This window comes from Serinus canaria, chromosome 4A (assembly GCF_022539315.1).
Source record: "Serinus canaria isolate serCan28SL12 chromosome 4A, serCan2020, whole genome shotgun sequence".
Lineage (NCBI taxonomy): Eukaryota > Metazoa > Chordata > Aves > Passeriformes > Fringillidae > Serinus > Serinus canaria.
In genome coordinates, this window is record NC_066318.1 from 4918029 (window position 1) to 4944890 (window position 26862).

Genomic DNA, 26862 nt, shown 5'->3' on the forward strand with positions numbered 1-26862 from the left:
GAAAGTCTGACCACTGCCACCAGAATCCCACGGGCTGAGGGGACACCACACGTGCTGCCATCAAACTGGCACAGCCCAGATACAGACCCGGCACTAAATCCCTCTTGGACCAACATCCCTGGGAGCTTTGCTATTGATTTCAAACCAAAACCAAAGACCATATCCTGGCTCAACTCATTCACCAACGAGCAAATTCCCCATGATTTCTGTTCAATGGACTGGAGTCATGTCCTCCCTGTGTACTCCCTGCTCCACGTGTCCCCTGCTCAGGATGCTCTGCAGCACTGAGGAACCCCCCCACATCCACATGGAACCAGAGGGCTCCTGAGAGGCTGCACACAGCATCCGTTCCCAGGCTTGGAATTCCCCCAGCACTGCACACAGCACAAGTAATGATAATTACTTCCAGATTTCAGGCAAAACAAGGAGTGACACTGCCACAAGGATGGGGAATCCTCTTCCCTGGGTCTGCACCCTCAGAGGTGAGAGCGGCCTGTGCTGCCCACGCTGGCACAACAGGTGGCTGCACATCCTTCCCACACTGGCACATTCCCTCCAGCCCAGGTTCTTCACTTAGCCATGGGATTATCTGTCAAGGTTATCTCCATGCAGACTAGGGGATCAAACCAGGAAAATAAAAAAGAAATGAGATTTTTCATGGAGAAGGGTTGCTTTACAGCTTGCATTATTCAATCCAAGTTCACTTGATTTAATTCCAGTTCATCCTGCAAGGTGCAACCACTTACAAACAGAGGCAAAACGATGGGAAAGGAGAGCGTCTTCGACATGTCAACATTTTAATTGGGAAAGGATCCACTGCCTCTCTTAATGAGACCCAAAGAACAAAGTCAAAGCACAAAAAAGAGGGAAAAGGTAAGGCTGGCTGGCACCGATGAAAGTGTGCTCTTCATCAAGTGCATCACTGAGAGGCTGGCCCTCATCTTCTTCATTATTTTGGCAAAAGCAAATGAACTGTCACTTTCTCACTAATCAGCATCACTCCTTTGGAAATCAAAGGGGAGCCCAGCCCCAAGTCCAGCCTCTCCTTTCCACGTTCAGAGCCAGGCACAGCGAGAACCTCCCAGACATGCTGCCAGCTCTTATCTCCTCGTTGTAACTGAAGAAAGGATGCTCACACTTGTCACCATCAGCCCCACAGCCTCCGTGCCAAGAACACAATACATCCCAGACACTGGGAAAAGCTGAAGAACACCTTGCATGAAGTCTGTGGCTTCAGCCTGCATTTCTCTTGGAGGAGAGAAGCCCTGCTGTCCTCCAGGGACAGGTTTGTCCTTGCTTTCCAGATGCAGACGTGTTGGTGGCAGTGCCATCAAAGAGAGCCCTGGCTTGCCACGGCTTACCAGCACCTAATTTGAAAAAGGCTTTTAACTGCTGCCTTAGCAACACAAATATAAATATAACAACAGACACACTCCAAACTGAGCAATCAGGAGGGAAATATTAAACTTTTCTTTTTCCCCTAGCGGTTGCTTTTGGTTGAGGACCGCCAATTCCATTAAATTAAAAAAAAAACCAGATGTACAAACGTCAGTGTAACTCTTCTTGACCTGTATATCAATGGGGTGACTTCCCCGACAGCAAAGGGTCTGTCAGCAACAGGGCACAGCTCTAAGGACTGCTCACTCCCTGCCTTAGAAACAGAAATAAACCCTGGCGCATCCAAAGGCACTTCAAGAGGAACTAATGCAAGTGCCAGCAGGAAGGTCAGTGGGCTGCAGCAACTCCGGGCACCAGCAGCACTGTGCAGTGCTGGACAAACAGAGGATGCTGGCAGGGTCAGTCCCCAGGGTGGAGGGACGTGTCCTGGGCCGTGCCAGCAGGCTGGGAGCAGCGCAGTCATGTCCCTGCAGCCTGCTCTCCTCAGGGCAGACGCCTGGCAGCTGGCTCTTTATCACTCTTCCCTCTTTGCAGCCATTTCAGATGTGAGATATTTTTCAAAGCAAACTCCACAGAGGTGACAATCCAGCTTTCTCCACGGCATGTGGATGCAGGCTCTCCATAAAGGGTTTGGCTCCTCAGCCCCCACATCAGCCCCCAGCACAGTCTATGGTTGTTTGGAGTTGCACCCATCTCTCCCGACCTGAAGTGACAGGTATCCATCCATCTGCCAGCCTCTGCCTCAGAAGATGGCTCTAAAGCATCTCAGCACAGGGGTTTTTTGCCCTTCTTCTCACTTCAGGGTGAAAACATTTCTATCTTTCCACAAATTACTGTAAACCTGCTGCAACCTCCTGCCAAAGCATGTAGGGACTCTTCACAAAATCAGCTTCATAAAAATGACACATTTAGCACCACTTTTTCAGGGTTATCCCTTGAGCCTTTTTTCCCCTACAAGCCTTGTTAATAAAGCTTGCATGTCACCCTTTATTATTAAAAAACAAAGCGGACCTTTCTCCAAGGCTGCAATGTGCATCTCTCCTTTTGGTTTCACAAAATCCTCCAGAAACATGCGACGGCTCCTCATCCTCTGCATCAAGCTGCACATCTCCACCCGGAGCACCAGTCTCCTGACTTCCCTCTGTGCTGCAGGCATCACTGGGGACCACAGAAATGGCAAATTGTTCCCAAAAGTCCACTGGGCCTCCCTGGTGGGAAGGGCAGGGCTTGTAAGAACACTTCTCCTGGTCCTTCTGTTTCCTCAGTCCTGTTCTCCATGGGCTACTCAATCTCAGGCTCCAGCATCTGCAATAGAACTGATGCTGCCTATTAGGAGATCTCACCAGCATTTAACTCTTATGGTTTGATTCATATTGTGGGTGATACAGAATTCATGCAAATTAACTAAGAATGCTCCAGCTGCACTCGGGAAACAGTGAAAATTTCAAAGTAGGGACCAGGTCAAATGAAGTATGCATCAGCAATGAGGGAAAGTCATTATCATTTAGCAACCTGCTTATTTAGCCCTTGGGAAATAAGGAAGCGGTCTGAGACTCCTTCTGCTGGGAGCAGGCACAGTGGGAAACCCCATGGAACACTGGGATGGAGCCCCATGGCCCAGAGGGGCAGCCAGGCTGGGGCTGATGCTCTCACACCCAGCCACATGGCTGGTGTCCCCCTGCACAGCAGCAGTGACCCAGCACATCCAGGGCTGGTGTCCCCCTGCACAGCAGCACAGACCCAGCAGACCCAGCTCTGGGCTGGGAGCACATCTCAAAGCACGTCAGGAGAGATTTCCCCCATTGTGTGTGATGGCTCATCATTAGTAATTAGCCCTGTGCTGGCAGCCCTCCTCTGCCCCAGAGCAGGGTCAGGGGCCAGGACCATGACCAGGTGCAGTGCCTGACCCACGTGAGGAGCTCTGCTCCTGCCCTCCCTGACGGCACCTGCGGCACCCACTGCCAAACAGACCCTGCTCCCCAGGTCCTGACCCTCCCACCCTGGCACCTCCTGGCATGGTGGGTGTCAGAGGTTTGAGAGCAGCAGCAGCCCCAGGCTTCGGGTTAAACACCAGGGCAAACCCCACCAAATAGCTACTGGGGCTTCCACCATGGGGGAAAATCAGCAAACGCTGACACACACAGTGCGGAGAGTGATGGCCAGGTCACAGCAAGGAACCCACCACGGGTCCCCTGACAGCCAGGCTGTGCTGTGCCTCTGACACCCCTGCAGGGTCAGCACCTTTGGAAAGGACCCATCTGGCCACTGGTGCCCATCAGTAGCTCCAGCCACTCCATGGCACTGTAGCACAAGCCAGGGGAGGGGGCAGAGGAGCAGAGAACACACCTCTAACTGCCAACAGCCCCAGCAAGACAGAAGGAAAACATGAAGCAATTCAGCTCCTAAAGAGCATTTAGGAGCCAGTCACCTGGAAGAGCTGGAAGGACCTGACCTCTGGCATGTCCCTCTGCAGCCCTCTCCCTGTGCCCAGCTCGCTGACAGAGCTTCTCCTGCAGGAGACTGCCAACTGTGAACTACAACGTAGTGCCTCTGAACAAGTAAGTGCATCTAGCATCTGATATTGATGTTTTATAATTAGATGTAATACAGCAGATCATTTTCCTGCACCTGATCAATGAAACCAGGGTTGGGTTTGGGGTTAGGCTGTTTTGCAGACTGATTGCTGCCTAAGCCTACTGGAGCAGTGCCTCGCTCACTTCAGCAGGAACCAGCAGAGACGAGGATGTGCAAACACAGCATCCATTTAGATTTACTATCCCCAAAATATAAACAGAATATTTATTTCTGGCCTTTTAAGTAGTAATTCCAAATGTAATGAGGTACAATGAACATTCCTCAGAGCCAGACTCTGGCTACTTAACACTACCAAGCCTCTAATTACTACTGCAGCTTAAATAAAGGGCATTCCGTTAGGATGGACATTATTAAACACTGAAGGAACTGAGTCCAGCCTCCATTTTCTCTTGATGAAATAAAAAGCACTGCAGAGAAATCACTGGGACAGTTCATCCTTTAGCATCACTCCTCTCATCAGACTAAGCAGCAGTATCAAGCCAGACTCTATTACAGTGCAAGCACCCCACTAATCCAGGCTGAACTCCTGTCCCCTCCCCAAATAAACACCGGCTTTGTCATTTTTTGTTTGAAAATGGATGGGAGGCAAGAGAAAAGCTGCTGCTGAGATGTGATTTTGAAAAAGAGGTATAGGATTAAAAACTCAGATTGAATCCAGGAGCAGCAACACACAACAAAGCCAAAATTACACCCCACAAAGCCACAAACTGTGTCACCGGGCTGGATTTGTCAGCAGACCAGAAATCTACAGTATGGTTATGAAGAGCAAAAACCCTAAAACACCTGCCTGACATTCACATGGCATCTATAACCCCAAAGCTTTTTGGGGGGCATGGCACAGGGGTCCTCCACTGGAACCATCACAGCAGTTACCTGCTTGGCACCCCTCCTCAAAATCTATTGAAAAGCAAAATACTGACCCAAAAGTGGGGCAGGCTGTCTAGCAAGGAGCACACAGACACATTCTCACACGGGCCAAGAGCAGCCAGGGGCTGCTGATGCTCTGGCAGCCACCCAGTGCTTCACCCCAGGCTGGGACAGGAGGGATTTGGGGGCAGCAGGGCAAATGTCTCCCTCCCATGTGCCCACGGATGGGCAGGGGGCTCAGCATGCCAGCCCCTTGGGGCACAGCCTTCTGCACAGGGCTCCTGCCTCAGTGTGCCAAGGAAAACTCCCTGCAGGGACATAACAGCCCATCAACCTGATAGAAAGGGTTTTTTCCCATTACCTGTACCTGGGACTTTCAGATGGGTAATGGATCCACACACGCAGCTCCCAGTGCAGACTAACCCCTCCCTAGGCACTGAGAGAAACAATCTGGATCTAATCAGCAGGCCCAGGGTGATGGGGCAGGACTTAGAGATTTGTTAAAAAAACCTTTCAGAACTGTCCTTTCCCTGCCTCCTGCCATTAGGAATGAAAACAAATATAACAGAAGAACCTTTTTTTAAATGTTCCCATCTCTAGGGCTAAATAAAACTCCCTGTCATTCACCTTCTGGAGTGGCAGGTCAGGCCAATGCATTTTGTAGGGAACAGGAGAAATCACAGATTTGTCACTGCAAAAAGAAGGAGGAAAAAAAAGGAAAAAGTAAAACCAAAAACCAAAAATCATTGCAGCTGAGTTAAAAATAGGGAAGGTGTGAGATGCTGCTGCCAGCTCAGCACATCAGAGCGAGGGGATGCCCGGGCTGCACACCAGCCCTGGGGCACCCAGGGGCCACAGGGACCTTGGCCCTGCCCCATGTTCCAGTGCAAACTCCATTTCTTCTGGTTTCTGGGCAAGCAGACAGAGCTTCCCAACCCACACAGCCCCAGTCATCTTCCTCCCACAGCTTCACCAGAGGCAGACCTGGTCCCACGCCTGCCCCCAGCACATGGTCATGGGCATCCAGACCCAGCTCTGGGCTGGAACCTCTGCAGCAGCACCTCCTGCCTGGCTTCAGCTCAAATCCCCCCACACTGGCAGATAATCAAACCCAGACAAACACTGTCCTGCATGCTCATGGTTTTATCATTCGCAGTGTTTATCTGGAATTGCATGGGAAGGCTTGCAATCAGGATAGCCTCAGGCAGCTCCCACTCGAAGCCTCGAGGGGAATTCACTCACAACAGAACTCTTTATTAAAACCAGTTTTCCCCTATTTTAATGTTTTTCCCTACTTGTGCAGGGAAACGCAGCTCTCCAGCCCACAGAATTACCCCGCAGCCATGAGACTGGCAGGAAATCTGAGCAGGACTGGCCTTCCTCCCACTGCCATCACTCTCACCCGGCATGGGGAATGGATGTGAAGCTGGCTTTGCTCAGCTCAGCCCTTCCCAAAGGTGCTAGCAGCTCCAGCATCCCTGGGGACACACCAGCACCCTCCGCACAGCCCTTCCTCCCCTCTGAGCCAAGCTTCCAGCTCTGGGGCAGCAGAAACTGAGGAATTCAAGCTAACAGGAGTCTGTGTTCTCCCAGAACAAACTGCAGGGAAATGAATGACAACACAGCCCTCACCAGATGAGGGGATCTCAGCCTGGCACTAGCTGGGTGCCCTTTTCCATCCCTACCCTGCCCTCTCCCCTGCCAACAGCCACCCCACATTATTAACAGCCTGGTAAACACAGCCCGTTGGTTATTACAAAGATGCCAAAACCTTACTACTTCTTGTTCCTTCCAGTTAATGTACCATAGCCGAGGATAAATTGCTATTACAAGGAACTAAAAATAAAAATGTTTCAGAGGCCGTAATTGGCTTGTCTTGTTGGGCTTTTTAAGGAGCCAAAGTACCAGTTCCAGGCTATTAGCCCTAAGGTTGTAGGAGAATAGTATAAAATATTTCTTCATTAAAACCCTACCTTCTCCATAGAGGTGTTTTTCTTTAGGGTTTTTTTCCTCCTTTCCTTCTTTATTTTTTTATTCCTCCTTTTTTTTATTATTATTATTATTATTTTCTTTTTAAAAGACGTGTGTTATCAAATGAGCTTTAGTTAAAAGAGGGCTTGGAAAGCCCAGGGGTGATATAAATAGACAGAGCTCAGTGCAGCTGGAGAACCAGCCCGAGCCTTCACTCATCTATTCAGGTCATTTTTCTAAAAAACTTATGTAATATTCCTCAGTTGCATCCATAATCTTGGGTCATTTTTAATAATCAGCACCAAATCTTGCAGTCCTTGGGGAGACAGTGCTCTGTGCTGGAAAGCACCCAGCCCACTGCTGTGGGACAGGACCACCACCACCACAGGCTGCAACACACTACGAGGCCAGTAAGGGTGCCCAGGCTCCTCTCTGAGATGGGCTCTACGTTTTTTTTTCCTTTTGAGGCTTTTTGATGCTATTTGGTCATTAAGAGCTTTAGTTACCATTACTCAGTATCAACGGCAATCATGGTTTTGTTTTTGGAGGGAGCCAGGAGTTGGGCTCCAGGATCCTTGTGGGTCTCTTTCAGCTCAGGATCCTCTGTGATTCTCTGAGAACCAAATGCATTTATTCAGCAAAAGCCTCCTTTCAGAGGAAGCAGATGCTCTGCTGAGCGAGGACGCGGCGCTTTGGCACCTGCTGTCCTGATGACGACGGTGACGATGCATCAGCAAAACAGCTCTAATTTATGGCCACAACTTCAAAACTGGCTCCAAGTCCTTGTGGAGCCTGCTCCCACTGACAGGAGCACCTTGGGACTGCCCTCACCACCTGCAAAGAGCCGGGCATGGCAGAGACCTCCCTGTGACAACGGCTCGGTGCAGCACAGCGTTGCAATAAATAATGACAATATCAGCAAGGATGATGATCAGTTTCTTGGTAATATGGCCCAGGAGGGGAAGCACAACAGAAAAATTACAGCAGAGCCTCTAACCCCCTGCATTTTCTCAAAGACAAGGCTGGATGACACATTTCTTTGTGAAACAACAACCCAACAGGTATTTGCTACTTTTATTTTGTGATGTGAGGATTGCTGCTAAAATGAGACGATTTCTGTTAGGTACAATTGCTATTTTTTGATAGTGTCTCAGCAATACCTTGTTAAAAAGGGCAAAACAACAGTTATTAATTACCCTAATTAACCCAATTCATAAGACACATTTGTGTGGCTGTCATGACAACTGCTTTGACTAACTTGCCAAGAATAGCTTAGCTGTCCATTCAAATAAATCCCTGATAATTGCTAGTCTAGTTTACTGGGCTTCTGTGATAATAATAATTAGTGCTACTGTACAAAAGGTCACGCTAAACAGTTTATGAATGATGCATTTCGCATGGTGATTACATGAGTCACGCAGCAGCCAGCAAATGGACACAGCCACATCTCCAACATGGAGAGCTGGGATCAGATCCAGCCCGTGGCTGCTCTGCCTGCAGACAGCGTGGCAGGATGAGAGGGAGACAAAAAATACCCAAGAGTTGGGTTGAGCCAGGACAGCCACCCACCTGCCTCCTCCACCACTGCAGGGCCAGCTGGCCACCACTGGAGATGGTCCTTGAACACAGGCACTGGGAGGCACCAAAAAGCTTCCAAGGCCAGCCTGTCACATGGTGGTATCTCACCTCAGCAGCTCATTTCCCTCCCTGACAAGAGCAGATGATCATGAATCACCTGTCTGGTTTTGCCATGCTGCCATTAGGTTTAGGATCAATGACAAAAGGGGGGTTAGAACACAAAGGCAACGTGACCTTGGGACGGACAGTCCCAGCCCTCTCCTGCCTTCACCTTTGCAGGATGAAGCCCTCCAACCTGCAGTATGGGCGTCCCCACAAGGAGCTGCAGCTTCAGCAACCCTGCAGTCAGGGCTGTCCTGCAGGCAGCAGGCACTGCTCAGCCCAGCACTGCTCCTCCTGAGGCTGCAGAAGGAGCTGCCTCCTCCAGGACCTGCCTGTGCTTCTGACTAGGCTAGGCTCTCATTTCCCTTCACAACAGCAAGCCCAGCCCAGTCAAATGCCATTTTAGCTTTGCTGAGGTTTATTGGTGAAAACTGACTGTGGGATTCCCTCTAGCTATGCCTACGCAGAGGCAAGAGAGGATGGGACCACACTGCACCCATGCTGAAAAATCCAGCAACACTCCAGGGCAGAGGGCAGTAGGGCAGGGACATAGCCAGGACATTCACTTCTAATACAGAGGACAGCTGCCAGCTCTGTGGAAATCTATGAAATCACTACATTTAGAATAAATTCTGATTAAATACCACATCTGGTCCTTATTGTCTGTCCCTTGTTGCCTATCACAGAGGCACCTAAACAGGGTCTTAATCAGCAAATATTTGTCTGTCAGGGCCCCCTCCTCCCTCACCCCCACCTGAACTTGCAATTATTCTTATTGATTGAGTTTAAGAGAGCACCAGGCACAGCCTGGAGCTGTGAGCAAGCAAGGGAGCCCCGCTGCAGTCATCAGCAGGGCCAGCAATTGCCCTGTCACACATGGCAGGGTATGGCTGCAGACCGGAGGCAGCAAGGCCACACGAACACTTAAAATGTCCTCACAGTGTGAAAAGCGAGCATGCAGAAATGACACCTCCTTTCTCTACAAATCTGCTCCCCCAGCTTCTCCCAGCCCTGTGAAGATTCATCTCATTAAGGCTGAAGAGCCAACAGAGCCCTTGGAGGGCTGACATGGGTTTGTGTCCTCTCTGCACGGCAAAACAAACGCTGATGAGGAAGTTTTAGGTCTGGGGAAAGATGGATTTGAGGTCCCAAAGGGATTTCAGTGCTGACCCTGAGCCCAGGCTGGCCTGCACATCCTCCCCACTTGTAACCCAAAGTACATGCCAGAAGATGAGGTGCTTTTTTTTACCAGACCAAAAGGAGAAATGAGAGAAACCTGAAGCCGAACAGAACACTCCCCAGCTCTCCCCAGTGAAGTTTGCAGCTCAGTTCAATATGTTAGTGCCTAATGAAGGTTTCCCCCATACTCTGCAGGGTACAATCATTCTCCTCCTAATGAGCATGTGTTAATGGCATATTAATGCTGACAACAACCAAGTGCGGGGAACAAGAGATGAACATATTCCAAAATTTATCTCTTTTTCTCCCCAAACAAAGGAACCCATGGCGTGGCTGAGCGAGCCCCAGCCCGGCAGGAGCCTGTGGCTCCCACAGCGAGGCCTCCAGCCCTGGTCCAGCTGACCACAGGACACAGAGCCCAGATGGGACACGGCTTTGCTCTCCCAATGACCCACTCCCCATAATTAGTTGTTCTCCAGGGAGAGTCTGAGCCCAAGCTGCGAGTGCCCCTAGACACAGCCACCCTGGGGGCTGAAGCAGGAGGCTCAGGAACTGCCCCCAAACGCCTGGGAAGTGTTTCAGGGCAGACAGGTTCGGGTCTGTATCAGGCACAGCCCTGAGGCTCTGCTCACTGATCGTCTGAGCTGGGCTCCTGCCAGAGCATCCAGATGTGAATCTGAATATGAAAGGTCCAGGAGGGAGCAGGTGACAGAGGCTCCAGCCCCATCCTGGTGCTGGCATCCCAGCCCATCTGGGTTTGTCTCAGCAAGTTTACATAAGCTCTCAGGCACAGAAAAGAACACACAGAATTGGTGTTTTCCTGTTTTTTCATCTTCACTCCTGAAAACAGCTCTCAAAACCCTGACAGCTCCCCAAAACCAGCTCAGTCTGCCGCAGCATGTGCTGCCCACCAGCAGGCACTACAGGGAAGAGGAAGCCTAATTCCCCAGCTGTCCAGCTTCTGTGTGCTCCCACCATCACTTACATTTACATTTCCAGATCGATAATCGATGCTAGAATCAATAGCAGGGAATTTAGCTACATTATAAAAACAGTAAAATCAGCCAATACTGAGAAATGACTATTGAGTCCTGTGTTTTTTGTACTCACTTAGTCTAATAATGGTGAATGATATTTTCCAAGTACATTATTCAGCAATAAAACCACCGAATTATTTGATCTCTTTCTAACCTTTATGATTCTAAGCACTCTTTTTGACCCAGATTGAATGAGGCAACATCTGCAGAGCCTTTCACAAAATTGTACTCGGTGTGCACTATTGTAAGTCTGCTGCCAAAGATAAATGTTATTATTTTAAAGCCATCATCCTTCTAATAGATGAGCAAACACACTGCATTAGCATAGCCTGCAGAGCTGGAGCACGGGTGAGAAAATGCCAGAGGGGTTTCTCTTAATGGAATTTTACATACCTGACTTAGGATGGGTTAATGCAATCCACCAACACGGGAATTTACAACCTGCCCTGTGGCATACACCTGCCAGTACACTCGATGGTATAATCCAACAAGCTCCAGATCCCCGTGAGAAACACGAGGCATTCACACCCAGATCTCAACAGGGTGCTGAGACGAGGGCCTCACCTGCAGATGACTCCCCAACACACTCTGACTGACACGGTTCATCACCTGCCTGCCTGTCCTGGGTGTCAGGTGCAGCAGTGCTGGCATCACCTGTGGGTGCTCAGCTGCCATCAGAGGCTGTAGGAAGCGCAGTACCTGTCACACACCTGCCTGCTGCAGCATCAGCTGTCCCCAGCCTTCACCAGGCCTGGGAGAATTCTCTGTAATTCCATGTTAAACAGGGAGACACTTCAAGGCTCAGCATGAATCACTTGTCCAGCTGACATAAGCCATTACTTCACTCCAAATTTAGACAAGGAGCTAGAGGGAGACACTGAAGCAGAGATGTTGTGCTTCTTCTCCAGCAAACCCTCCAACAGGTGCCACAGACAAGCCCTGCCCCAGCAGGAACAGTGAAATTGGGAATTGCCAGCAGCCCCAGTGTCCCTTTGCTGAGCCCTGGGTGATGCTCTCCTGGGGACAGTGGGGACTGGAACTGTGGGGTGCCCCAGGGGACAAGCCCCAGCACAGCCCTGCCAGGGCAGCACTGCTTGCACAGCACCCCACCCGTCTCCTATGCAGAGCACGCTCTAATTTGAATTATAATTACACTTATAAGTACACAGATTACAACTATTTATGCTACAAATAAGACCATCCTGTATTTTAATTAACAGAAAATGATTGGAACTCAACTATAGCCTCTACTGGGAACAATATCTAACAATTTATTGAAGCAAGGCCGCGCCAGCCCCACAAGCAGCCTGGCAGGAGAGGGGGAGTGGGTAGGGCTGGGGGTCCCACCAAGCTGAGCCCTCTCACAAGAGCAGGAGCTGCTGCCAGAGTGGGCAAGAGGTCAGGAGAGAGGGCAAAGCCAGGAGAGAGGGAGGAGAGAGGGCAAAGCCAGGAGAGAGGGAGGAGAGAGGGCAAAGAAGGAGAGAGGGAGGAGAGAGGGCAAAGCCAGGAGAGAGGGAGGAGAGAGGGCAAAGCCAGGAGAGAGGGAGGAGAGAGGGCAAAGAAGGAGAGAGGGAGGAGAGAGGGCAAAGCCAGGAGAGATGGAGGTTCATCCATGGCAGCCTGCAGGGGGATGGAAGCAGGCTCAATGGCTCTGCCCTTGCTGGCTGCTGGGAATTCAGGAAAGACTGAGCAGGGCACAGTCAGTGAGGGCAGGAGCCCAAGGACCTGGAAGGGCACCTGGCTGAGGAGCTGCTCTGGCTCAAAGCCCTCGGGAGGGACTTCAGGAAATGGCAGCTAGAAAATCCAGCTCTTCCACCCAGCCAAGCAGATGCACACAAGGTTATTCAAAGGCTACTGCACTTGGCCTCAGTGATGCCTCTGCATGAGCACGTGCTGTAGGTAAAGGAAACCAGAGGGAGAAACCACAGAGTTCAAATCACTCGATACAACACAAATTCACTGGGATACTGCCATATGAAAGCCCACAAAGTACCATGCAAGACTATCCTTTTGATGAAATTTTAAACAGCCTTACTAGAAATCTTTCCCAATTTAAGAGAAAATTCTTATCTGCCATGTAAATATAGTTGCAAAAGCTTTTTTATAGACTTCACGAGTTATGCATTAGAAATGTGCATCAGAAATTCAAATTTTCCAAGAGGAAATATTTAAGGAACCTACCAACCCAAACCATTCTATGATTCTGTGAAAACAAGAGAAGCCTCTCCACTTCCAGAAAAGTGAACCATAAAACCCAAAGCAGTAGCATAAAAACAAATGAGATGTATCTGATTATATGACATATTATATACTCACATAATTAGGTGCAATATGTAATAATTCCACGCACACTTTCTGTGTGCATGGGGACACAAGTGTGAACACTGCAGTGTTAGGTTACTGTCTCAACCTGATGATCTTAAATCCTCGACCTAAATGATTCTGTGATTCTATGTAAGATATCACAAATACAAGATACAACACACAGTATGCAATATATAACAATATGATCATATCCAAGGGAGCACTCAGGTCTTGCTGTTAAATACAAGCAGCTACTGCCACACCAGCCCTAATCCTCCACAGATCCTTGGAACAAAGCCCTCTGGTCCCTCCTGACCAGGACCCTACCACAGGCTAGAAAACCCCTGGAAAGCCCCAGGAACTGCCAGGATGGGGTGGCAGCCCAAATCACCTATACAAAATGTGTTATTTACTGGGGAACTTGGCAATGCTCAGCTCTTAGCTGAGCTCTATCTTAACTGCCTTTTCCAAGCTAAATGATGTGATGATCTGAGGAAAAGCCACAGAGTGTTAAACTAAGGGCTTGCCCAAAACCCAGGGAGCGTGGCATGGTTAAACACAAATGGGAGCTGCTGTATTTATCTCTGGGGCAAGGTATGCAAGGGAATTTCTCCATACAACAGCTTGGAGCGATTGCATTAAGAGATGTATAATTTGGTTAGGCTGACCTCAGAATGGAATAAAGAGCTGCTGATTTCCATAATGCCAGCCTGCAACACTCAGAGAGGTCAGGGAACCTACAGCGATACACAATCCACTCTGGGAGAAGTTAAAGAGAGATCTGCTGGGGTTTGGAGGGAGCAGGGACAGCAGACAGGGAGGCTGGGGTTCCACCCCACCACCCTGGTCCCTGGCAATGCAGAGTGGTACTGGGTGCCCAGACAGGGAGGCTGGGGTCCCACCCCACCACCCTGGTCCCTGGCAATGGAGAGTGGTGCTGGGTGCCCAGAAAGGGAAGCTGGGGGTCCGACGCCACCACCCCAATCCCTGGAAATGCTGGGTGCCCAGACAGGACCAGGAGCTGTCCCCAGGGAGGGGATAAGCAGTGCATGCCTAAAGCTGAGAGCATCACTCCTCTCTGTGGGGGCTCCTGCAGGGCAGAGGCTGGGCTGGCTCCAGGCAGGGCTGCTGGGGCTCGGGAGGCAGAGCAGAGCAGAGTGTGACCTGCCTTCCCCAGCACCGTGCATCAGTGGCAGGCACAAAAAAGTGCTGAGTTACAGTGACCTCCCAAGGAGAAAACAAGACTGGCAGCGCTGCCTGCGAAGTCAGCCTTCCCACGAGTGGAACATCATCCCTGATAATGCTTTAATTATTATGGCTCCTGAAAATAAGCCTCATCTCATCAGCCCCGCCTGCCTCAGCACCGCAAACTTTCTCCGGGTTGGAAATCATTGCCTTTTTTCCCTTTTTCCCTGCTCTATACACAGCATTACTCAGAAGCAAGCCAAATCCCTTCCAATTATATATCATGACGTTTCCCCAGCGCTGCACTAAGCGAGGCCCTTCACTTCTAAATGGCGTGGTTTATAACAAATTGTCTGTTATACCAGACAGAAACTGATTTCCTCAAACCCAGCATATTAAAGTGAGTACATTCATTCTGGTTGTAACACACAAAATGTGATTATAACAGACACTTTGGGGGCTTTTTAAGGCTAGCAGAGAAGAGGAGGATAAGCTGGAGGGGAAGAAAGAATTGACAAGTAGAGAAATGACAGAGAAAGAGAAACAGCCACGCTGATTTCATTTCTTACAAAACAAAAATCTTTGTGTGTTGTAGAAATGTGCTTTAGTTAACACCGCCAGATAGCCAGAGCAAAAGCTGCCGGTGCCGCCTGAAACGAAAATTGCTCTTTTGTGCTCAGAAAACCATTTCCCACAGTGAGGAGAACGCTTTCCAGGTAGTACAAAGCAGATCTGAAACCAACGGGGCCTTATCCTGCAACTGTTGCTCCCTCAAATAATCCCTGCAGCCACGAGGAGCCCCAGCTAAATCAGTGTGAGTGAGGATTATGTGGGAGTGTATCAAGGTTGGGGGATTAGGCCAGGATTATCACTAAAACCAGTAATTCCCCATCTTACTGATGGTGGCCATCAGCTCAGGAGGCGGCGGATGGCCACAGCCCCCGGCTCTAGGGGCTCTTGGGTGTGTGGGTCCTGCTGGATCAGAGGCTGCTCCACCCTGACCTTCTCCTCCAGTGGGCCCTACCAAGGCAGCACCAGAGCAGGACCACGTCTGACCCACGCTCTGCTCACAGTGCAGTGTCAGGGCTGCCACTTCCCTCCCAATGCTGCCACCACTGAGCCATCCCAGAGAGCCAGCCAAGAACCTCCCTGCCAATTCCACCCTGGGACATGCAGCCTCTCAAAGAGGGCTCTCCTTCTCCGTGTCACACCTCCTCACCTCTGGCAGTCAGGTCCTGCCACCACGGTGGCCCCAGGGGAGCCCTGGGGACAGAGCGAGCTGCTGTCCCCAGGGTGCTTCCAAACCTGGAGCAGCAAACGAACACCATCTCCCAAAGAAGTGCAAATCTGGAATGTAAGAGATACAGACATCACACACGCACTGTTTAAACCAGCAAGTCAAAATGCAGGCATGTAAGTGCTACCCAAGGGTGGCTGCTCTACATGCAGGTCATGTGCCCTGGATCCTAAAAGGCTCAGCATTCAGACCAATTTCCACACCACCCCAATGCCTTACGCATTTTTATCAAGGAAGCTGCCTAATGGCTCCTACTAATTTTGATTTTTAATCTCCTGGTACAACTCTCAGTGATATACATGCAAAACCTGACAACAAGCCCTTTTGGTTTCAAAGCTGATTTCTCCTCCAGCTCAAGGAAGATGAAAAGATCTCTCAGCAGCAGCAAAGGCCCTGAGCAGCAGTGCCCTTGCAGCTCCAACATGTCCCACCAAGTCCAAACACTAACAGGGGCCAAGCCTCCTGCTGTCAGCCAGGATCACCAGAGCTGCTCACAAATGCTTCCTGCCATGGCTGCCTGCAGCCACAGGGGTGCTGAGGGGTGTGGGCAGTGCCCCGAGTGGCTCCCTGGCACCCCCTGATTCCCAGCAGGGCCGGAGCACCCCGGGATCCCCCCCTTGCCTCCCGATGCTCTCCTGGCAGCCGTACCCCAGCACCAGCAGAGCTGACATCCAGCCCAGCCCCAGCCAAAGGGAAAAGCTTTGTAAGGGTGGGCTCAAACTTCTGCTGCATCCTCAGAGCGGGGTTGCAGCCCCTCAGACACCACTCCTTAATCCTTTCCAGATCTCCAGGGAAAGATGAGGAGCACCAACAAACCCAATTATTCCCAGCCCCTAGACCTGCCACCGCACTAGAAGAAACATTTCCTGAAGCTCCACAAACAAGCCATCCTTGGGGACTTTTATTTCAAGGCTCCTGACTGTTAAAATAAATGAGGCTCACGTTAAAGACCAGCTACATCACAAACCCACTGCTGCTGGGGCAGCACGTGCCTGCAGAGGCAATAGCTTACCCTCAGCCACAACCACCATATGCCAAGTGACACTGCCAGAGACACATTTACCTCGTATTTTATCTGTTCTCAACCCATGCTTTGCCTTCCCATCAGGAAAAGTCACTCCTAGGTGGAGCAGCAATGATATCTCCCCGATGCTGACACCTCATAAAGCCTCCCCAGGGAAACCACGGCGGCTTCATCACTGGAAGCAATTCAAACCAGCCCAGACAAAGCACCACTGGAAGCACTGCAGGGAACGCTTTGGCTCTGTAAACTCTGGGCAGAGACTGTGTTTATTAAATGCTCAGCACCTGGAGGTGTGCCAAGGGCACCCTGCACAGCCACAGCAGCACAGCACAGCGCTGCTCGGCAGGGACAGGCTGCCGGGGCTCAGGGCTGCCAGGCTCCTCCATAGGAACAACTGCTGGGGAGCTCCTGTGTCACCCCGAGTGCCAGGACAGGGCTTTCACTCTAGTGCCAATGAACTACCTCACTCTCAGGGGTCACCAGGATTTTTAGAAGCCAACAGAACCCGCACCACCAGCAAGACGCTTTGCCTGCAACAGCTGGAAGCATAACGTAGGGGTTCTGCCAAAAAACATCAACAATCCCACCCTGAACTAAACTTCCAAACAGCTTCCAGTTGGGATTTCTCCACCCTGTACCCTGATCCTGCCCTTTTGTCCAGAAGCACCTCCAGAGAGGGAGCAGACCCTGCCAGGATGTGTTTCTCTCACACGAGAGCTGCTGGTGCCTTGGCAGGACTGGCGAGCTGCCTGCTGCCCTCAGCCAGCTCCCGGGGCTGCTCTTCCACTGACACTCCAGCCACTCATTACAAGAGACAGACTTCTTTCTCCAGGCAAGCTACCAGCTCTTCACAGTGCATCTCACCTGCACAAGGGATAGGAAGATGGGGCAAGCTGGAGCCACAGGGAGAAACAAGCATGCTGTCTCCCTCACAAGAGGGTGAACAAGGCAGGGAAATCTCTGGAAGGAACATTCCATGAGACCCCAGCCCAGCTGTTGCATCACAGAGAAGCACAGGCAGCACTGCCTTCTGCATGCAGCTGCCTGCTAACTTTATCAGCTGAGTTATGATGGTCCTGATGATCCTTCCATCCTCCCTGGCACCTGAGACCTCCCACTGCCAGCATGCACTCCTGGAGAATGCCAGCCTGTGATGGGTTTTGTGACTGGTGGCAGTGAATCACAGGCTGACAGGATGCTCCACTGCTCCAGTGCCCATAGCAAGGCACCAGCCAGAGATGCACTCCAGAATCCTCTCCAGAAGACACTGCTCCAGGAAGACAGGAATTCCTCAGGGACCACTGCCCACAACAGCAGTGGTCACTCGTGTGGGCCAGCACCGGTACACAACCTCTCAGAGCTGGTTCTCCCTCAGTGGAAGTGTCAAACACCAGGGCTCAGTGAGCATTCTGCCAATACCACCACAGCAGGACCAGGCCCCCAGCACCAGCCCTCTCCAGCAGCCCTGCAGAGCGCTGGGCTCGGCTCTCTGCAGCACCAGGATGAATCTGAAGCAGCTCCACTGCCTTCAGCAACAGCATTTTGCATTTACACCAGCACACTGAACACAAAACAGAGTGAGCCATAAATATTTCAGCTGCTTTTTCAGCTTTGTTATTCTGTTCAAAGCAGGAAACATGACAAACCTTTGATTGTTTTGCTTAAAACCAAACAATAATTCAAAGAGAGACAAACAAGCAACATTAAATGATGCCTGTGATGTACAGGAAAGCCAAAGAATTAGAAGAAACTGATGAGGATGGTGTGGATCAGAGCAGTCCCTTTCCCTGCCTTTGGCAGGTACCACACACCCCTCCCATGGCAGCCAGGGTCATGCACAGTGCAGGGACAGCACTGGGCCAGGTGTGCAGGTGGTCACAGTGGGACATCCTGCACAGTCTGCACCCCCAGCGGGGCCAGCTGCCCCCAGAGGAACAGCCACCAACACTGCTTCCAACAACCTTTTAAAGAAACTTCTCTGAAGGAGAGTGTCTCCTCCCCTGAGCATCGCCACACTCAGAATCCTCCTGCCCAGCAGCCACCTCCAGCCTCCCGGGCATGTGGAGACAGCCTGGCCTGGCCCATCCCACCTGGGCACTTCTGAGGCTCTCTGCAGTGTCTGGGGATGAAACATCCACCCATGGCCACACATCAGGGCTGCCCCAGAACCCACAGGTGAGCGCTGGCTGCTCCCCCCTGCCCATCACTGCCTCCCCCTAGGGTGTCCAGCACACAGAAACCACCACAACGTGCTCTGCACAGTACACAGAAGCCACCAAAGCCTGCCCTGTCCAGCAGACAAGCCACCAAAGCCTGCCCTGCCCAGTACACAGAAGCCACCAAAGCCTGCCCTACCCAGTACACAGAAGCCACTGGAGTGTGCTCTGCCCGGCACACAGAAGCCACCGAAGCCTGCCCTGTGCAGCACACTGAAGCCAGCAGTGCCTCTTTGCCCAGCAGCCCATTTTGGCAGCGCTGGCAGTGTCAGACCCGTTTTGGCAGCGCTGGCACTGTCAGACCCCTGGGCACAGCCCAGCACGACCCCCTGCTGACCCCGGGCACAGAGCCTGGCCGCACTCACCTCTGGCAGCGGCATGCCGTTGATGATGAGGTCGGGCTGCTGGGGGCTCTGCCCCGTGAAGGTGTGGTGGTAGATGTGGTTAGAGCCGGCATTCCTGCTGTTCTGGCTCTCCACGTTGAGGAAGGTGCTCTCGGAGCGGCGGCAGCCCAGCGGCAGGGTCTGCTGGTGGTAGTCGAAGTAGTTGAGGGAGGAGGTGAGAGAGGAGCAGCTGACAACGTTCATTTTGTCCGTCTCCTCCACGTCCCGCGGCACCAGGCGGATATCGTTCTTGCTGATCTTCTTCTTCTTGCTGGATTTCTTCTGATGCCCGTAGGAGTACTCTGCGATTCTGGGGGACAGAGGGAAATGAGAAGCTGAGAGCATCCTAAACCCTGCCCAGCTACATTCCCATGCAGGAACCCAGAGGGCTTGGCCCCCATCTCTGTGTAGGTTCTTAGTCATTCACACTACGTCATGGTTTGGGTCTGGTGGCACGACACGGGCTTTAGCTTATTTTCATATGTATAACGTTTTCAGGTCAAACATGTTAAAAAATGGGAAGGGAGAATGCTTCTGTTTTGACCTAGTATATGGAATTGCTGGTATTTACTTACTAGAAGTAAAGTCCAGCCTGCAGAAGAGAAAAATGGAGATGTTAAAATCCATGAACTCAAAAGGGTACCTGCATTCATTTCCATGCATAATAAGGATTTTAAAAGTGATTTAATTTGGTCCCCATAATGAAAATTCCAAACGAATAGCAGATTTTTTCCCTAGTTCGTTTTCCATAGCAGTAAATAAAGCAGACCCAGAAGCAGTCCTAGCTGGCAAGCTCAATTCTCTCACACTCCAAAGGCTGTTTGTTTATTAATGCTTTATCTAAATTGCTGGTGTTTTGACTGTCTCTTGATCATACCTGATCTTTTCACCAATTGAATTCCATTCCTGCCTCACACTGACACGCACATTCCCTTCTGCTGGGAAATGCTTTCACCTTCTCAAAATCAGAGAACAACAACCATGTGTTTTGCAAAGAAAAATGATCCTTTTTGACCTTTTTATTTTACTGCAAGCTTGTTTTTCTCTGCCTTTCCTTCCCTCTTCACTTCCCACCTGCCAAAAGAATCAACTGATGAACTGCCTTGTTTGCCTTCTGAAAAACATCAGAGGAAAAAAGTTACAGCAAAACAACACCCAAGCAAATAATGACAAATTATTTGCACCTTGCATTGGCTGGGTCTGCTCGGCTCAGAGTGGCTGTGGCTCATCTTCCCACAGTGAGCACCACAACAGTCCCTGCCATTAATTTGTACATGCACAGCACTGGGCAACTCGCTATTTCCTAGGGAAGCACATCAAACGCCATGCACAGTCAGAAATGCATATCTGAAAGTCAGGATTTTGCTCCTCTTCTTGTAATGATAACAGCATTTAAAAAAAAAAAATTCAATAGCTGCAACAGAAATAATGGGATGAATAAATAATACAGTTTATCTGGAAAGGCAAATCTTGGACAAATATTCTTGCTCCAGAAGGCTAATTGCCTGAGCATGAAAATGCCACTAAGTCGAGCAGCCCTCATATGTGCCTCATAAATTAACACGTCATTTGAAGAGTCTCCAGCAGCTCCTGTGAAGAATCTCTAACACAAGGCACTGCAAAGCCTAAAAGGCGTGGGGAGAGGGTGCCCCACGGTCGCCGAGCCTGCCTGGTGCTTCCCCACCTCTGCAGCTGACTCCTGCTCAGACACACACTGAGCACAGCCCGAGCACCCCGAGTGTGCAAATAAATCACAGGAAGGCAGGGATTGCTGTTGTGCCAACAATCTATATGCTGCTGACTCGTCTAACAATGCCTGATGAAGCTTTAATTGTTTTGTTTACCTAAATGTTTAAGTTTGGCAATGCGAGAGCCCAATTATTTCCTGCAGGCATTCATTTTTCTGTCCTTTCTCTATTGACCAATTATTTAATTAAACCGCACTTCATTAATCCCTAAGCCGTCACAGTAAACCCGGGGCTTATACTTATGTGGGGAGCTGCTAGGGGCACCACCACAACATGATTTTTTATCCATTCAGGTCCCATCCCCTTTTAATGGGCCGAGCTGGCAAGAAATCTGGTCTGTGAGCTTTCACTTGAAGCTAGACATCCCATAATACAGCACAGACCGACCTTTATTTGCAGATGATTTTTCCCCCATCGAGCAAAAAGGCTTATATACGCACTTTACGCTGTGAAAACGGGGTACAATGCCCCGACTCTCCAGCATTATTTCTGCGTAAATAAAACTTTAAAGACCGCACATCCCCCCGCGCCGCTGAATTGCCAGGGGCGAGCGTGCGTTTCCAAGGTAGAGCAAAATTAATTTCCATCCCTCCTCTCTGAAACGACTCGGTGCCGAAGGAATGGAGAAGTCATGGCTATTTCACTAGTAACAGGATTAAACCATTTATGAGGCATTGCAGCTGCTCTTTTATGGCATCTGATTGATATTCATGTGTGGTTAGCATTTGTCTCCTAACTTGTGTAACACAGAGAATAGTAAAAGAGAGACAATAATCGCCAGGCTGTTACATATTCAGGGGACTGGATTTCCCCTATCAGCCTTTCAGCGGCTCCAGGCGCGGGGCTGACCTCCCCTCCGGCATTTCGGACCGCGGAGCGCTCGCCCAGCCGGGGCAAAACGACACAAAAATCCGCCAGAGCCATCCCCGGCAGCGCGGCCGGCCCTGCCCGGGCCGGAGCCGCTCTCGGCCGCTCGCCGGGCCGGCCGTGGCCAGGAGCCGCAGCGGGCACACAATAGCTCCTTTGAGCGGCCACCGAGGCTCGAGGATGCCGCTCGCACCGGCTGCTGCGGGGATGCTGCGGGGGCCGAGGGGCTCTACCTCCTTGGCAGCCCCGCTGGGCACGGGGGGCTGCCCGCGGGAACCGGCCGTGCCCCGGTAAAACCGCTCTCCCCGCTGGGTGTGATGGAGCACGGAAAATCGGGGATGCTGCAACAGATTGTCAAGCCGCACAATTAAGTCGATTCGTTACTCCGATCTCTCCTTGCGGAGAACAATTTCTTAAAGCTTTGCAAGAAATTTTCTTACAGAGATAGGAACCTCAGTTTCGTTCCAAAGGCAAATCCACCCCCAAGTATACAGCAGCAAATGCAAAAGTAACAGCGATGGCAAAAATCAAAGCAGACCCGCAGGTGCACATAAACAAAGATATCTTTACCTGCAGTTGTAGGTCCTGATTTCCTTGTTATCCCTTTTGCACTTGACTGCCACAAAGATCATGGTGACAAAAAGAATGGCTGCAATAGACCCCAGGGCAATAATGAAAATCAAGGAGAGGTTAACAGATCCTATGGACTCCTGGGCATCCAGGGCTGGAGACAGGTATATCAAAATCAAGGCAGAAGCCGAGAGAGATGTTTTCCCATGGTCATGAGCCACCACGATGAGCTCATAGGCTGTTTTGGCATTCTCCCCAAAGGCTCTGGTGGTCCTTATCTCTCCATTGACCTGGTCGATCTCAAAAAATCCTCTGTCTCCTTCCACCATTTCGTAGGAAAGTCTGCCATTTTCACCCTCATCATAGTCATCTGCCTTGACCACCGTCACCAAGTAGCCAACCCCCGCGTTCCTGGGGATGTACACCTCCGCCGTCCCGTTGACCAGCGGCGGGGCCGTGATCACGGGCGTGTTGTCATTGACGTCCAGGACGATCACCCTGACGGTGGCATTGCTCTGCAGAGAGGGATTACCTCCATCTTTTGCCAAGACCTTGAACTCAAAGGCCTTGGTCTGCTCATGATTGAAGGACCTCAAAGCATAGATATCTCCAGAGTTGGGGTTGATGGAGACATAGGTGAAAACAGGCATGTCCCTGACTTGGGAGGGCACGATCTGGTAGGACACGCTGCCGTTGAGGCCCAGGTCAGGGTCTCTGGCCGATACCGAGAGCAGGTAGGCCCCTGGGGTGTTGTTCTCCTGCACGATGACTTGGTAATAGGGCTTGGAGAAGTGGGGATGGTTGTCATTCTCATCGGTGATCTTGACGGTGAAGGACTTGGTGGCCTGCAGGGAAGGGATGCCATTATCCCTGGCCTGGATGGTGAGGTTGTACTGGTCCCTCTGCTCCCGGTCCAGCCGCCCATCCACCAGGATGGTGGAGAAGCTCTCGTACTCCTGGAGCCGGAAAGGCACATTGCCCAGGAGCTTGCACTGCACGCGTCCGTTGGCCCCGGAGTCGCGATCCGAGACGCGCACCAGAGCAATGACGTACCCCGGCGGGGCGTTCTCGCTCACCTCCACCAGCTCGCTGTTGACAGAGAGCAGGTTGATGAGGGGCGGGTTGTCATTGGCATCCTGGACGCTAATGGTCACTTTGCAATGGGCAGGGATGGAGTTAGGCCCCAAGTCCTTGGCCTGCACATCCAGCTCATAGACGTGACCCTCCTCGTAGTCGATGGCACCGCTCACCGTGATGAGGCCGCTCTGGGGGTCAATCTGGAAGAGCTCCCGGGCCCGCTCAGAGACGTAGCTGTGGAAAGAGTAGAGGACCTGGCCGTTGGTGCCCTCGTCCGGGTCAGAGGCATTGAGGCGGATGACTGGTGTCCCCGGTGGGGCATTTTCAGGCACGCTGACGGTGTAGGCTGGCTCCTCGAAGAGCGGGTTGTTGTCATTAGAGTCAATGACGCGGATGCTGAGCTCCACTGTGCCAAAGTTGGGCGGGTCACCACCATCCAGCGCTGTGATCACGTAGCTGTAGTGGGACTGGGTCTCACGGTCCAGGCTCTTCTCCACCACCAGCTCAGCAAAACGAGACCCATCACCCCGGGTCTTGGTCTCCAGCCCAAAGAGGTCGTTGGGGGTGATCTCATAGCTCTGCACCCCAAAGCTGCCCGAGTCTGGGTCATAGGCACTCTCCAGTGGCACCCGGGTGCCAGGGCTGGCTGTCTCCGAGATCTCCAGCTCAATTTGGTCAGTGGGAAAGCTGGGCGCATTATCGTTAAGGTCCTTGATCTCCAGCTTGATCACGCAGATCTCCATGGAGCTGGACATCACCTCCAGTGAGATGACACACTTGGGGCTCTGTCGGCATAGCAGGTCCCTATCGATCTTCTGCTTGGTCACCAGCAGCCCGGACCCGGGGCTGATGTCCACCAAGTGGGGGGCCGAGTTGGAGACCACCCGGAAGGCGGCGGGCTGCCGGGGGTCCAGCACGAAACCGGCGTCCCGGGCGTCCTTGGCGACGTTGGCGATCACCGTGCCGGCCCGCTGCTCCTCCTCCACCGAGTACTTGAGGTTGACGAGGGCCCCGGCGCCGGCCCACAGCAAGGCGGCCCCCAGCAGCGCCGGGAGAGCCCCCATGGCCGCGCCGCCGCTCCGCCCGCCGCGCCGCGCCCCGACGGCCGCCGGCCGCGCGCCTTAGGGGCCCGCAGCGCTCATGCGGACAGCGCCTGCCGGGCTGCCCCGGCGGCGGGCGGGCGGCTGCGGGCACCGGAGCCGCGGTTCCCCGCGCACACGCCAACGCCGTCCGCTCAGGTGCTCCGTGCCGGCGGCGCCGCGGAAGGGCCGGGCATGGCGAGCGGAGTGCGGGAGCAGAAGCAGGGAGCTGAGCCGAGAGGTACCGAAGCGAGAAGCGAGGAGCAGAGCCGTGCAGTGCAGTGCCGAGCCAGCCGAGCCCGCTCCCGCCGGCGCTCGCTGCGGCGGCCGCACGCCACTGCCCGCAGTCCGGAGCGCCGGCGGGCGGCGCGGGGGCGGGCGGCGCGGGGGCGGGCGGCGCCCGGCCGCAGCCAATGGGCGCTCGGGGGCGGGACCGGCGCGCCGCGCCGCCGCCAATGGGATAGCGCCGCCGGCCGGGGGCGGGTCCGGGGCGGGGCCTGCGGCGCGGAGGGGAGCGAAGCGGAGCGGTTACGGAGCCGCGCGGAGCGGGACGGAATGGAGCCGCTGCCCAAGCCGGGAGCCCGTTGTCCCTGCTGTCCCTGCTCCCCTGCCCCGCTGAGATCGTCTCGGTGCCCGGGAGCTGCGGACGTAGCGGTGTTTTGGCTCCGCGGCCGCGGTCACCGGCGGTTACTTCTTTAACCAGTGCGCACTGGGCGGTGGCGGATCCCCGCGGGCAGCGCGGGGACCAACGGGTCCCGCGGAGCGCCCCAAGTCCGTTCAGTAGAGACTGAACCCTCCGGGGCAGGAGGACCCCGCCCCGCCGGGCAGTGTTCCGGGAGCCGGCGAGGGGCCCGCAGCGCTCGCTGCACCGTGCTGATCCGTGGGGAAGCCACCGTGGTACCGTGTGCTCCTAACGATGAAATAAAGTGTTCCCGGGTGCGTGTGCCCGTGCCTTACCTCCCGTGTCCGCGCGCGCTATCCGCAGGGTCCCGGGGTCTCTGTACAGGGCCGGGGGAAGGTGTCACCGGGAGAACCCCCGGCGGGTTGCGGCTCGGAAACCTCCCAGCACGCCGTTCCCCTCCCCGGGGTTACAGCGGGGCCGGGGCCGGCGCGGCCGTCGGCAAACCGCCCCCCAGCCCGCCGGTCGGCAGCGGTCAAGTGGCGAACGGTGGAGGGCAGCGGGCCGGGGGTCCGGTGCATCTGCCGCGGTACTGGTCCCATTGGGTGATAGACATCGAGAACCGACACCTGGGCGGTGCAGCGCCCCGCGGGCACGGCCCGGTGTGGCTCGGCCCGGTCCTGCCCCGCCCCGTCCCGCCCGGCCCGGCCCAGCTCGGCCCGGCCGCGCCGTCGGGCCCCGCCGCGCCTTCCTAGGCACAAGGGCGCCATCTCGCGGCCGCGCGGGGGGCGGCATCGAGACACCGAGACACCGAGAAAATGGGACCGCGGGACACCCGGGACACCCGGCCTGGGCGGCTCTCCTCGGGCGGCACGGGCACCTCCCGGCTAGGAGGGCCTGTAGAGGGTGACTGGGACACCGCCTGCCGCCAGAGACAGCATCCCTCCACGGTCACCGTCCCTGGGACAGCATCCGTTCACAGACACCGTCCCCGTGATCCCATCCCGCGTGACGTCTGTCCGGGGACACCCACCACCTCTCCGGCGACACCTGTCCCGGACAGCATCCGCCCTTTGACTCCATCCCCCGGGACAGCATCCCTCCACGGACACGACCCCATGGTGTGCCCCCTGTCCAGGGAGGGACGCAGCACCCAGGGGCAGCCGAGGGGAGCCCGCTCCTCCCCGCAGGACACCGGAGGAACGCGGGGCCCCTCCATTTCCGCTGCCGTGTCCTGGAGCAGAGGGACAAAAGCCGGCAGAGGAAAAAGCCTTTGCCGGCTGTTCCTTCTCCTGTCCGGAAAGCGGCAGCGTAGGTCACTGTGACCCACGGGGGAGTGGCAGTGGGACACGGAGGGGCGGCAGGTGGGGACGGCACGTGGGGGCAAGGCCCTGTCGAAGTCTTCCATGAAAAAATTAATTCTGATGACTTGAACTGTGCCATGTGGATTGAAAACCTGGCTGAGGGATCATAAACAAAGGGTAATTAGAAGCAGGGGGAGGTGTTTATGGGGTACTGCAGGGATCTAGGTTAGGGCTGCTCTCATTTAATACCCTCATTAATGACCTGGAAAGAGGGAGTAAACTACACATTAATGAATTTGGCAGATGATGGTATACTGGGAGGTGCTGTGAGCTCCAGCAAGCATAGAAAATTAACACAGAAAGGGCCTAGTGAGATTAGAAATATGGGCAGGAAGCAGCAAAAGGAGCTGTGTCGTGGACAGATGTGAGCGAGCGCGGCTGGGACGCAAAGGCGAGTCGGAG

General features: G+C 53.1%; 1 protein-coding gene across 2 annotated transcripts in view; it reads right to left on the minus strand.

Moving 5' to 3' along the window:
• The window catches only part of PCDH19 (protocadherin 19), a 58521-nt gene extending 34058 nt beyond the window's left edge, over nt 1–24463 (minus strand). For both annotated transcript variants that reach the window (XM_009090573.4, XM_050974362.1), the window contains exons 1-2: nt 22322–24463; nt 19119–19446 (exon numbers count right to left, since the gene is read on the minus strand). In XM_009090573.4, the coding sequence (XP_009088821.4) occupies nt 19119–19446; nt 22322–24462 (2469 nt within the window). In that variant the 5' untranslated portion in view covers nt 24463. The remainder of the gene's footprint in view (nt 1–19118; nt 19447–22321) is intronic.
• Between the last annotated feature and the right edge of the window lie 2399 nt (nt 24464–26862).